The sequence below is a fragment of the Pantherophis guttatus genome, chromosome 1 (genome assembly GCF_059756535.1).
Source record: "Pantherophis guttatus breed Tessera chromosome 1, ASM5975653v1, whole genome shotgun sequence".
Lineage (NCBI taxonomy): Eukaryota > Metazoa > Chordata > Lepidosauria > Squamata > Colubridae > Pantherophis > Pantherophis guttatus.
Genome location: NC_142063.1, coordinates 70101471 through 70114337, shown reverse-complemented (window position 1 = coordinate 70114337; position 12867 = coordinate 70101471). Strand labels below are relative to the sequence as shown.

Below are 12867 nucleotides of genomic sequence, written 5' to 3'. Positions count from 1 at the left end.
TGAAGTTCATGTTGTTAACATGAATGTTGTTAACAATTGTTCAGTTAGGTGAAAAGCAATATTCCATCTTCTTTCTTCAGGAAATACAAGTCAACAGCCTTCACTGTATCCAGTTATCACTGCTAGTATGTCATTGTTGGAACTAATTGATTTCCAAAAAGCAAATCAAGATATTCAGAAATCTATTCCAAATATGATAGGGACAAGGTTATCTGGCCATTCTTCCCCTACTAATTCAGGATCAGTATCCTCAGTGAAAACACAAGGCAAGATAACTCCAGCAGGCAATACCATATCTGAACCATGCATTGGCTCATTGGAAAGCCAGTCATTTACTTCCGAACTTGCTGCAAATGAAAATAATAAACAGTCAACTGAACAGCCCGAGCAGATGGCCATCTCTACTATGGTCACCATGGAATTCAAAACAAGCAAGAAGAAGAAAAAGTTGAAAAAAAAGAAAGCATTCCGAGCAGCCCGTGTTCCTGAGAATAGTGATACAGAACAGGACGTTAGTGATTCTAAACCAATTAGGAAAGTAAAGACTGTAAAGATACCCAAGGGGGAAAAAGTAACAACATCCACCCCTCCAAAGAAAGAGGATGGTGTGGCTGCTCAGGAAAGAAAGAGGAAAAATGAGGAGAATGATAGTGACACATCTCTTGAATTTGTGGAAGTCCCTAAATCTCCTCTGGAAGTGGTGGCCATCAACTCATCAGAATCGGAAAGTGAGAAACCAGACAGCCCTTCTAAGAGAAGAGATACCTTGAGCTCCACAGATAAACTGTTGAAAGAGTCATCTCGGTCGGGCCACGATGAAGTGAGCTCTACTAGTGAGATTGGAGTAAACTATAAAGATGATATTGGTAGAAGGTGAGCCGACAAACTATATGTGTACTGATTGCTATCTGCATCGTATTAGCTTTTAATCTGGCTAGTTGAATATTATTAGGGGCAATATAATTGGTGTTCTTAATATTTAGAAATTCTTTAGGAATTCTAAAGGACTATTCAGGAAACCTTTAGCTGAGAAATGGTTTAGAGAACAATTATATTAAATTTGACGTACCGAACTATATTCAGCAAACCATTTGTGACAAAAATCCTATTTCATATAAAGTTTGAGAAAAGTTTTATTGTAGTTTCTGTAGAAAGATTTACTCCTTTTTCATAGAATATTTTTCCAGGAAGATTCTAATGTATTGAGTTTGTAATGGTGGTTTTTTTTTTCTTTCTTTTCTAAACTACTTAAATTACCTCTTTCTTCTATAGTGTGGCTGAGACTCAGACACCTTTATCGTCATTACGAGGATCAAAAACTTCATCAGGTACATCTGTCTGCATATTGGTTTTCTTAACAGCAAAATAAGTATAAGATCTTTTGGAGGAGAGATGTAGTTGTTACTTGGAATTCAGTTTCTTCATACTGCTTTAATTATGCACTTTAAAACATTCTGAAATTTCCAAAATATCCATGCTAATTATTTTTTTCTGAGACTTTGACTTGAGGTTTCTTATATCTCTTGCTTGCCCTTTGATCTGTTTGGTGAAAATTAAATTTTCTTTCTTTCTTCTAGCCAGTAAATTACTTATTATTTCTTTCTGTGTTTCTTTTGTATCTACTCGGTATGAAGAAGGAATTCAAAGGCTACTTTGAGATAAATTTTGACTCAAGGAATTTAATCATTTGGAACCAACTTCTAACTTGAGATGCACTTCAGTAAACTTTTGAGGAGCTTTAATGTCGTCTTCTTGACTAGACAACAGTAAAATATTGTTCAAAGCTAATAATTTTGGTGCTATACTTATTTGTAACATATGTTTGAATGTATTTGGAGAATGTTAGTTTGACTCTTCTGGCAATGCAATCAATTTCCATTTCTTTTCCCCTCATACTTAATATTCTCCTGTGGTGACAGCAAGCTTTTTCTATATGGTTCCAGACTGTATCTATTAAAGTTGGTAACTCTCTTTATACTGTATTTTTTCCTTGACAAAGTTGCAGTTTAGTTCCTTTTCTCAACTCCTTCAATTAACAGGATCAAAACAAACTTGATTTGTTGTTCAGTGGAAGGGTTAGATAGCAATAGCAATAGCATTTAGACTTATATGCTGCTTTAAGCAGTTTACAGAGTCAGCATATTGCCCCCAACAATTTGGGTCCTCATTTTACCCACCTCAGAAGGATGGAAGGCTGAGTTAATCTTGAGCCTGGTGTGATTTGAATTGCCAAATTGCAGTCAGCTGGCAGTCAGCAAGGTAGCCTGCAGTACTGCACTCTAATCACTGTGCCACCGTGGCTCATGATAGGGCAGATAAGGGAGATTGATCAGACCTTGGAGGATTATTATGGATTGGGAGAAGCGGCATGGAAGGCTAGTAGCCTTTGTAAACGTTGAAGAGAGCATGTGGACAACACTATGCTGCAGTGGGTAATGGGTACAAGGAAGAAGAAATGGTTGGGTGGGAAGGCAAAGGGGAACCATTAACCATATCCAATACTATAGAAGACCAAGTGCGCTCATATGAACAGAATTTTTAATTGCAAACTTTGATTTGTATTTGCCAGAAGTGTCTTCAGAGCCAGGTGAAGATGAGGATCCCACAGAAGGGATATTTGAGGGGCATTCAGCATCAGTGAATGCCATTCAGATTTTTGGGAACATGTTGTACACCTGCTCAGCAGACAAAACTGTCCGTGCATATAACTTAGTGGTAAGTAGACCTGCTGAAGAAGTTGCAGTTGGATTGTGACTTCTTTGACCCAAAGAAAGTCTTGGGGATATTAAAATGATTGAATAATTAGAAAAGCTGGAAAAGTAGGGCCCTCAATATTTTTTAGAATGCAACTTTTAGCAGCCTTAGGATAAATACATCTGTTAAGATGAAACTGAAACTTATTCAGTTTTGTGGGAGAGACGTAGGACACTTTAAAATATTATTAGAATTCTGTTTTAGAAACTAATATTTGGGAGCTGTTAATCAAATCTAGTGAATGCCATATGATACTTAACATCTCTCTTAGGAAAAGAAATGATGGAAATACAAAAAAATTCAAAACAATAAAGGAAGTAACTTCTTGTTCCTAGGTTTATGCAGACATATGCATGCTGCTTCATGAGAAAGTGGTGTCAAAAGTTTTCTTACAGAGCTTAAGTTCATATGAAGTTGCAGCTCTTGAAGGAATGGCAGAACTTGCTAGAAGACAATATTAGGCACGTAGTTTGCACATAAGCAGTCCCCAACTAACAATTGTAGTTGAGCCTGAAATTGATCATGTCATTGCAGTTGTTAGTAAGTGATTAAATGACTGGGACCAATTTTACGTTTTTTTGTAAAAAATTGGGGGCGGTCATTAAGTAAATACCACATTCGTTATGTGTATCCACTTTATTCTATGGGCGCTTTTTGCTGGAAAAGTAAGTAAATGCCAGAGACTGGCAAAAAGCATTTAAAAAATCACGGTTGAATGATGGTGGGATGCTGCAAAAGTGAGCCTGTTGCCAAGTGCCCAGAATGTGTTCCTATGACTGTGGGAAGGTGTTGCAGCCATCATAACCTTGAAATTGAGTCATAAGTAGCTTTTGGAAGGATCTGTTGTAACTTCGAACGGTTGCTAAATGATTGGTTGTAAGTCAAGAACTATTATATCTGTAGTTGCACATGCACCTTAAATTTCTTATATCTCAATAAAGAGCTGCCTCTTTATTGTAAGTGTCAGGAACTGGTGACATGGCTTCCAGCTTTGGACGTGGGAAATACACAGAAGTGGAGGTGCAAGCCCCCAAATAATTTTAATAAAACTAAAAACAAACCAAAACCCCCACGATCGCATGTATGGTCCTTGCTTTCTTTCAAAAAGGGTGATCTCTACCTCTTAAAAGGCATTCATCCCAATTTAAATACAATCTCACCACATTTCATTCTTCTTTTCATAGAACAGGAAATGTGTGGGTGTCTTTGAAGGGCACGCTTCCAAAGTCAACTGCCTCCTGGTAATTCAGACAACAGGGAAAAATGCAGCACTTTACTCTGGCTCCAGTGATCACAATATAAATTGCTATAACGCCAAGGTAAGTATTGAAATAATGGTTGATGCAACTAATTAACCAGGAGGAAAATGCATTGCCTTTTGTAATTCTGGTTTCTGAATTTATTCATCTTCTCCCTAGGCCAATTGTGAGTGTTAGGATGGATTGGCACTGGTAGACCTTCCCAGACATTTGGGAATGTCTGATATTTCTTCAGCTCTGTGCATCTAAACCATCTTCTGAGCATCTAAAAATGTGAAGTGGCTTCCAGAAGTAAAAACATTTTCACTGATGCAAAATGATAATACTTGGATAACAATTTAAAAAAATAAATTAAGCCAAAATATTTTTATACTTTTATTATTTGTATGCATTCCTTGGTCTCAGATTGATAAAATTTTTGGTAAGTGTTTTATTTACAAAAGGCAATACTGTGTGTGCATTACTTTTACGTTTAAAGCAGAAGACCATACAGGAGACTTGAAAGGAATACAGTTACATTTGTATTTAGAATTCAGTTTTTCATTCTTCCAGTGGTTTTCAGGAGCAGACTTACATCTAAAGCAACAGTTTGCTTGTATGTTGAGAAACTTAAACTGCTACATAAATGAAACTTTCCTTTAACCTTTATAGTACATGTATCAGTTTAGGTTTTCTTAATGTACAAGAGTTTCCTAAATAATATGCTTTCAAAGCTTGTTAAGGCTATTTACTATGAGTTTAGTAAATCCTACTTTTTCTTCCTTACTAGACAAGAGAACTTATTGATCAATTTAAACTGGATGACCGTGTGCTTTGCCTGCACAGTAGATGGAGGATCCTTTACGCCGGCCTTGCAAATGGAAATGTGGTCACTTTTAATATAAAGGTCAGTATAAGAGATGTAAACATTGCTAATCTCCCAGAAGAAAGGCTAATATATTGTGTGATACCTGAAAAGGACAAATAATGTTTGAAGTTCGACTTGCATAAAGAAATAAGGGGAAGATCTACCTGGGCACAGTTAGAGGTTAGTTGATGCATAAGCACAATCAGACATAAGACTAAAATATGCCTGGGGGAGTAGTTACTGGGAAAGGAGTCCATGCCCCCTTATCTGTTTCTTTGAATTATTTTTCTGTTCAAAATTAAAATTAGGTAAGTATTTGCAATGGAGCAGAGCATATCTTAAAGAAATTCACTCCATTAAAAAGTAAACAACACTGTTTCTTAATGAAAAAAAAGCATTGTTTTACAAGTCCAGTTATATGGGAATCTAGAATTTGTGAGAAGGCATTCAAATAATTAGAAGGAGAAGAATTTAGTGCTTTTGGATGTGGAAGGAAATAATTGTGACCATAACGTGTGTTTGGGTTGTATTTTCTTTTCCCCAAGAACAACCGACAACTTGATACTTTTGAGTGTCATGGTCCTAGGGCGATTAGCTGCCTGGCTACAGCTCAAGAAGGGGCACGACGACTACTGATTGTGGGATCCTACGATTGTACAATTAGTGTGCGGGATGCCCGAAATGGACTGCTGCTCCGAACCCTTGAAGGTCATAGCAAAACAGTATTGTGTATGAAGGCAAGTACTTTGAAAAGAAGACCTTTTATTGAAATGCAGCCATTTGAAACAATTCATAACTTGTAAATAAAATTCCATTTTTTTTTTTTTTGCTTGATGCTATTTCCTCAGTTCTGAGGAGGTGTAAGATGAGAGACATCTTATATATGTCAGCTGGGAGAGGATGTGGGATTTTCGGAGGGAGGCCTTGCTTGATGCTCTGCAGATCAATTAGTTGGAGATGTAAAAAACCCCTTCCTTGTAATAGATAATAGTAATTTTGAAGCACAGCTGGACTTGAGATGTGGTATTGACTAGGTCTGTAGGTAATTCGGTTGCATCTAATGCAGTTCTGTAGCAGCTGGTGCTCAGACTGGCCTTGTAATTCATTCTCTAGAGGTGATTCATTCATTGTAATTATATTGTGACAATTATTGACTACTGACTACTACTACTACTACTGACTGGATCTTCAAACTCGACATTAAACTTTGAAATGTTATTTATGTTTTCCTTTTAGGTTTTCTTACTGCTTTTTTTATTGTTTTAATTGTTTTTAACCTGTAAAAATGAACTGTTTTAATACTGTGTGTGACCAGCCATACGCTAAATAAATAAATGTGACAATTAAACGTGAGAACTGGTAAGGAATGAAGTATTTCTGGTTAAATATTGTATGTAATCTGGCTGTTGGCTTTATCTTCCAAGGTTGTGAATGATCTGGTTTTCAGTGGTTCCAGTGACCAATCTGTCCATGCCCACAACATACATGTAAGTTATTCAAAGGTCATTTCATTTTAATCTGTGAAATATGAAATGCTTCATACTTCTTTTGCTTCTAACAAAATAATTTACTGCTAAATTAGTGTTGCTAATTCATTTACATAAATTTAATTCAATTTTAAACAAGTGTTCACAGAGAAAAATACCTAATACTTAAACCTGAATCTTGACTGTAGATGTTCTGAGAAATAGAAAAATTAGTTGCTTTAGGAAAGTTTCATGCACTTTTATTTGACTAGACAATCGTGCCAGTTAAAAATATGCTATTAGCCCTGTTTCATCTTCAGTAAATATGTGGAAACAGTAATTGAGACTGGTATTCTTATCACTAAACGCAGTCATAAAGTACATCACAACATATAATGACAACAATCCCAGCAACACTCCTTATTGCCATCATTAAGTGAGGATCACAGGGTCATTAAGTGAGTCCCAGGCAACTCACAAGCAATCCGGGAGGCAGAAGGGGCATGCTCTGGATCTTGTCAGCCAAGGAACTGTGACTGGCAGGATAATGGAAAAGAGCCTTTCTGTTGCAGAATGTCATGCCCCTTGAGCTGAGATCTGCCCCCACCTTCTTGCCCTTCTGAAAGAGCCTGAAAACTTGGCATTGCCAACTGACTTGGGACCCTGATAGGGGCATCCCATTTTGGAGAAGGCTAGTAGACTAATACAAGACCTCACCTCCACTCCAACTATGCATTGGTTCTTTTTATCCATTTTAATAATAATTTTAATATATTAGTTTTTACTATGATGCTTTAATGTTTTAATCCTGTAATTGTTTTATTCTGTTAATTATGACATTGTAAACCACCCAGAGTTGCTTGGTAGAGTGAGGGGCGCATACAAATTCAATAAATGAATAGGAATAGGAAGAGAAGAGAAGAGAAGAGAGAGAAGAGAAGAATACCAATTCTCAGATGCATCTTTTTATTTCTTGTGAATGATGGTGGATAAGGATAAGCTTTTACACAAAATACATAAAGATTGATCCCATATGAAAGCCGTATGAAAGTGTTGTTCATGCTAGACAGTTAACAATCTTTCTTACAATGCTCACTTTATTAACAGTACAAATTAAAGAAGAAACATATCCTCTTTAAGATTTTTTTCTTAAAAGGAAGGTGTCTATAAGAATCTAGTAGAAACAATTAATTTTTTTTTTCTCTGTGCATACCCATTTATCCTGATGATCTTGTTGCAGACTGGGGAGCTGGTACGGATATACAAGGGGCATAACCATGCAGTAACTGTTGTGAACATCCTGGGAAAAGTGATGGTAACAGCCTGTTTAGACAAGTGTGTTCGAGTATATGAGTTGCAGGTAAAAATCTAGCTGATTTTATTTTAAGTGGAATGTGATCATTATCTTTGTAAATGATATCCTTTGTTTTTCTTTGATCCCAAGTGGTGTATTCATCTTCAAATATTTCATGAGATCTAATTTGATGCAATTCTTTTAGGTCTGAATTGGGGTTTTAAATGATTTGATTGCTTATTTGTACCCTATGACTGTCATTAAGTGTGGTATTTTATGATTCTTAACGAAAGTATCTTTGTATGCACCAAAGACAAATTCCTTTTGTGTCCAATCACACTTGGCCGATAAAGAATTCTATCTGTCCATCCGTCCATCCATCCTTCTATCTATCTATCTATCTATCTATCTATCTATCTATCTATCTATCTATCTATCTATCTATCTATCTATCTATCTATCTATCATCTATCTATCATTTATCTCCTGTAGGAGTTGCAGAGACTTCAGGATCTAATTTTCTCTAGGAAGAATAGCTGCTGGATTGTCCATTTTGCCTGCTAAACTTACTTGCCATGAGATAACAGTGTTGTGGTGAAAGCCCTAGGTCTGTGATGGCAAACCTATGGCAAATGTGCCAAAGGTGGCACGCAGCGCCCTCTCTGTGGGCATGAGAGCCATCGCCCCAGCTCAGCTCTGCCGAGACGCGCACATGTGCAGGGCACCTGTATGCGTGGGGGTGGGGCGTAGGGACTGGGCACACATTGCATTTGGGGGGTTCGGGCACACATTCACGCATTAGTGCGTGCATGCGTGTGCACTTTGGACACTCGGTCTGGCAAAGATTAGCCATCACTGCCCTAGGTTATGTACATTGCCTGCCATACATTTTGAAAGCATGTGAGGTTATTTAGATAAATACATGACTTTTTCTGTTTAATAACTTTTCATCTGGGAGAGTCTATGACTGGGAATGAGTATTTAAAATAAGTGAACTAGTATTGTGGGACAAAGAAGCAGGTTGGTTTTTTTTTTCTTACATTGTTTACATACAGTTTACTGTAACTAAATCTTTAGCTATATACTTATTTGTTTATTACACGTCTAACAAGTTTTCTTTGTTTTTTCCCCTCTTTTCCACCAAGTCTCACGATCGTTTACAAGTCTATGGAGGACATTCGGATATGATTATGTGCATGACCATTCATAAGAGCATGGTAACACTTTGTTTTCCCTTTCCATAATATTAGGGATTTTCCTCTTATGATTATGGCTATCCAGAATTAGATCATTATTCTTGCTTGCTTTGTAGATAGTGTTTTGCAAGTTACTTCATGCTTGGTTCCCTCTGGTTGGGAAATAGGACTGTGAAGCAATTATGAATTTGTTAGAAGCTGTATCCAAAGAGCCAGATGTCCGCAAACCCACTAGAGCACCCCATAAGGAGCACCTGTCACCTGGGGGAAGATAACAGGCATTTGTATCTTATATTTAAGAACATCACCACCAAACTAATCATCACCACTTCTCTATATGCATAAAGAGGATTATTTTGGATTCTAGCCAGGCTCTAACAAAAGACATAAGTAAATCCACAGATCAGAAGATCTGATGCCCTGTAGTTGGATTGGACTCCAAACTCTTTATCTGCTCTTACAAGATGGCCAGGGGTAAGGGATTGTGGGAGTCCAGAAAATCTGGAGAGTATTTAGTATTATTTATGTAAATTTGGTACTCCTGTTTTCCTGCATGGTGGCACAGTGGTAAGAATGCAGGATTGCAGGCTAACTGCTCACATTGCCAGGAGTTCAGTTCCTCAATCCTGACTGGCTCAGGTTGACTCAGCCTTCCATCCTTACAAGGTCGGTAAAATGAGGACCCAGATTCTTGGGGGCAATATGCTATCTCTGTGAACTGCTTAGAGGGGCTGTAAAGCACTGTGGCGGTATATAAGTCTTAAGTGCTATTGCTATTATTATAAAGTATCCCAGTTGGATTGTTTGTAAAAACAACTAAACTGTGATAAAATAATACAATTTTACCCAACTCTTTTCAATCTGTGAAAAGCATCAGGTAACTTTTGAATAAACATTAACATTTGAGATGCCTAAACCAACTGAAATCTGAAAAGCATAGCAACTCTAGCTCAACCAACAGTCTAAATAACTAGGTAAGGTTTCTGGGCATATGTGTGTCTATTTTTTTTAATTTTTAATTGGGCATTTAACAAAGATTGTCTCCATAGCCTGAATGGCATCATTATATTTTGTTATCCTATTGACGTCATGCAAAAATTATTTCCCAGGGGCAGACTATAACCACTCAAACACTTAATGATGTTTATACTGTTAAACCACTTGTTTAGTTACAGAATTTAATAACTCTATAGTGTAACTGAGGACTTTATTCAATTAATGATCCTGCATTCTTTGGTTGCATATTAATGTACATTTTCTAAACATTACTACTGATTTCTTTTGCAGAATAGTTTTACAGTTCATCCTTAGGTTTTGTGTTCCTACATGTACTAGCTGTTTTGCTGTTATTGATATCTCAAGATTTTTTTTAAAAAAACTTCATACTAAAAGGTTTTTTATGTGTTCAGTATACAATATACTAATTGAATTGTTTCCCTTAATCCAACCATTATGAACTGAGTGATAAAGGAGTGTATAGAATTAATTTCAACATTTTGCTTTTCTATCACTAAAATATATAAGCTACTGTACAGAAAATAAATATTCTAATCATAGTAGAATTTTAAACATAGTACCAGTGGCTACTGCATTTGGTATATTCATGTCCTTTTATTCTTTTAATTCTAGAATTCTTTTTTTCCTCTTTTCAGATCTACACAGGTTGCTATGATGGTAGTATCCAAGCAGTGCGGCTTAACCTGATGCAGAACTATCGTTGTTGGGTAAAGAAAAAACACTTTTGCTCTTTAGACTCTAAAATTCATGTAGTTGTTCGTAATATTTGAAACCTGTTGAATCCACAAAAAATGTAACATAAATAGGATAAAAATGTCAACAAAACCAAATAGTTGAAACAGTTAAAATTGCAGTTGGGTAACTATAACGAATTTGGCTGATTGATTTGTTCATTTAAAAGGTAGGCTCGGCATAAGGTATCAAGACATCATAAATCAACTCTCTAAGCCAAGTTTGAATCAAATTCTTTACCTACTATGGAAAGCAATTAGTTCATTCCAGATTCCAGATAAATCTCAAATAGTTTTTAAACCCTTAAGTTTAGTCTTCGCTTAAGAATGGCTGAAAATATTGACTCCGGCCATTCTAAATATTCTTTGCGGGGGTGGGCTTAGAAAGATGCCAAGGGCCACCTGCCCATCCCTAGATGTCCTCCATTTGTACCCCAAGGAAAGCTGTTGGAAACAGGACTCTCTTCATGATTCTCCCCTGTCAGGGCAAGAAAAGCATAGTTTTCAGACAATGTATATGTTGTGAAGTCACTATAATGACAACACTCTTCTTGGTAGAATCCTCTGGACAAATGTAGAGCTTCTGGTACTTTAAGTAATCAAAGTATTCTTAAGAGAGACAAACCAGGTGTGGTGTGGTAAATTGAAAAAGCAGGAGCTGGTCTCCGTCCCCTTCAAGCAATCCTTATGTTAATATGGGTGCTTTGAGAAGACAAGAAATTGGTCACTCAGTTCTCTCCCACCTTCAGCATGAGGAACATCATAGTTCAGAGATCTTCAAACTTGGCAGCTTTAAGACTTGTGGACTTCAACTCCCAGAATTCTCCAGCCAGCTATGATGGCTGGAGAATTCTGAGAGTTGAAGTCCACAAGTCTTAAAGCTGCCAAGTTTGGGGACCCCTGTCATAGTTCCTTCATGTAATGCTGTATTCTGGAGCAGATTGCATGAAGTGCTTTTTCTGTTTGGATGAAAGGTGCAAAGACCTTGGCTGTAGTGTCCTAGGGGGATGAAACAAACTTGGCACAATTGCTGACAGGTTTCTGTTCAAAAAATTCAAGACTACAAATGTCAGTATATCTTTCAAACAACCAAAAACTTCAAGTTTATCATTTGACTCCTTTCTTTTTCCTAGAGGTGGATTGAAGTGGTCTTTACAGTTTTGGTTATTTCAGTCCTATTCATACTTGCAGTGTCAATGGAGGATTGAAAATCTCTCTACAGAGCTGTGCAGTATAGTGGTTAAGGTATTATAAAATCCAGGAGACCTTGGGAACTCCTTGGATGATTTGGGGTCAGCCACTTTTCTCTCAATCCAACTTATTTCAGAATTGATGCTGAGAAAAATTTCTGAAGGGAGTGCTGTGGACAAAAATGAATGAATGTACCATGTTATGGTTTTACAGAGTTAGCTTTTACTAAATCAAGCTAATTAAGTTTCCTCTAGTTCAGTATTTTCTCTTTCTTACATTTATGAACTGCAGAAAAATGGTTCCATTGTTAACGTCTCCACTAGCTTTCAGCCATTCCCTCTAACAGTTTTGTTTACTTTGCTTATCAGTGGCATGGATGTTCACTTATATTTGGAGTTGTGGACCACTTGAAACAGCATTTGTTAAATGACCACACAAATCCGAATTTTCAAACTCTGAAGTGCCGCTGGAAGAATTGTGATGCATTCTTCACCTCCAGGAAAAGTTCCAAACAGGTATGTAGCAAAGAAATTGGATAAAAGATGAAAGATAAAGGAATTATTTGGAGTGTAGTTCTTGTAGCTTGGGAAGAGAGCAATCTACAAAAACTTTAATATGTCTTTTAAGAACAAAAAGGTGCCCAATTAATTGGCAGTCCTGCTGCCACTGTGTCGTAAAGTGAGAGGAAATTCTATTCCTGATATAGTGACAGAAAATGTCTGGGGCCCTTGTTATTCTGCTATTGGTTCTTTAATAGTAGTAACTGGAAAAGAGACCCATTTAAGGGTCTTGATCTACAATTCTCCTATTCCCTGCAGATTATAGAAGTATTAAAAAGTGTATTAGCTGTTGACATATTTATTTTCCCTTCAGATTCCCCCTCTTTCCCCGTTTGTTCTGTTCTTTCCTTGTGAGCCCAGCAGCATTCATTCTATCATCACTTATTCTTCTCAGCCCTTCATCGGATTGCCTTATAAGATGTTTTTCTATCATAAATATTACTTACATATTGGTGATATACATACATTATTGTACCAAAGGGTTCACTAAACAACTACTGAACATATCGTACAACATTTCACAAAAACCAATCAAATCAAAGCTAAAGCTGG

At 36.9% G+C, this 12867-nt stretch overlaps 1 protein-coding gene across 4 annotated transcripts in view; it reads left to right on the top strand.

The window, feature by feature from the left end:
• The window catches only part of ZNF106 (zinc finger protein 106), a 41532-nt gene that overhangs the window by 25120 nt on the left and 3545 nt on the right, over positions 1-12867 (top strand). For all 4 annotated transcript variants that reach the window (XM_034417765.3, XM_060687491.2, XM_060687492.2 and 1 more), the window contains 11 exons: positions 81-873; positions 1273-1328; positions 2570-2715; positions 3939-4073; positions 4783-4899; positions 5406-5597; positions 6285-6347; positions 7567-7686; positions 8766-8837; positions 10469-10540; positions 12124-12270. In XM_034417765.3, coding sequence (XP_034273656.2) covers positions 81-873; positions 1273-1328; positions 2570-2715; positions 3939-4073; positions 4783-4899; positions 5406-5597; positions 6285-6347; positions 7567-7686; positions 8766-8837; positions 10469-10540; positions 12124-12270 — 1913 coding nt within the window. The remainder of the gene's footprint in view (positions 1-80; positions 874-1272; positions 1329-2569; positions 2716-3938; positions 4074-4782; positions 4900-5405; positions 5598-6284; positions 6348-7566; positions 7687-8765; positions 8838-10468; positions 10541-12123; positions 12271-12867) is intronic.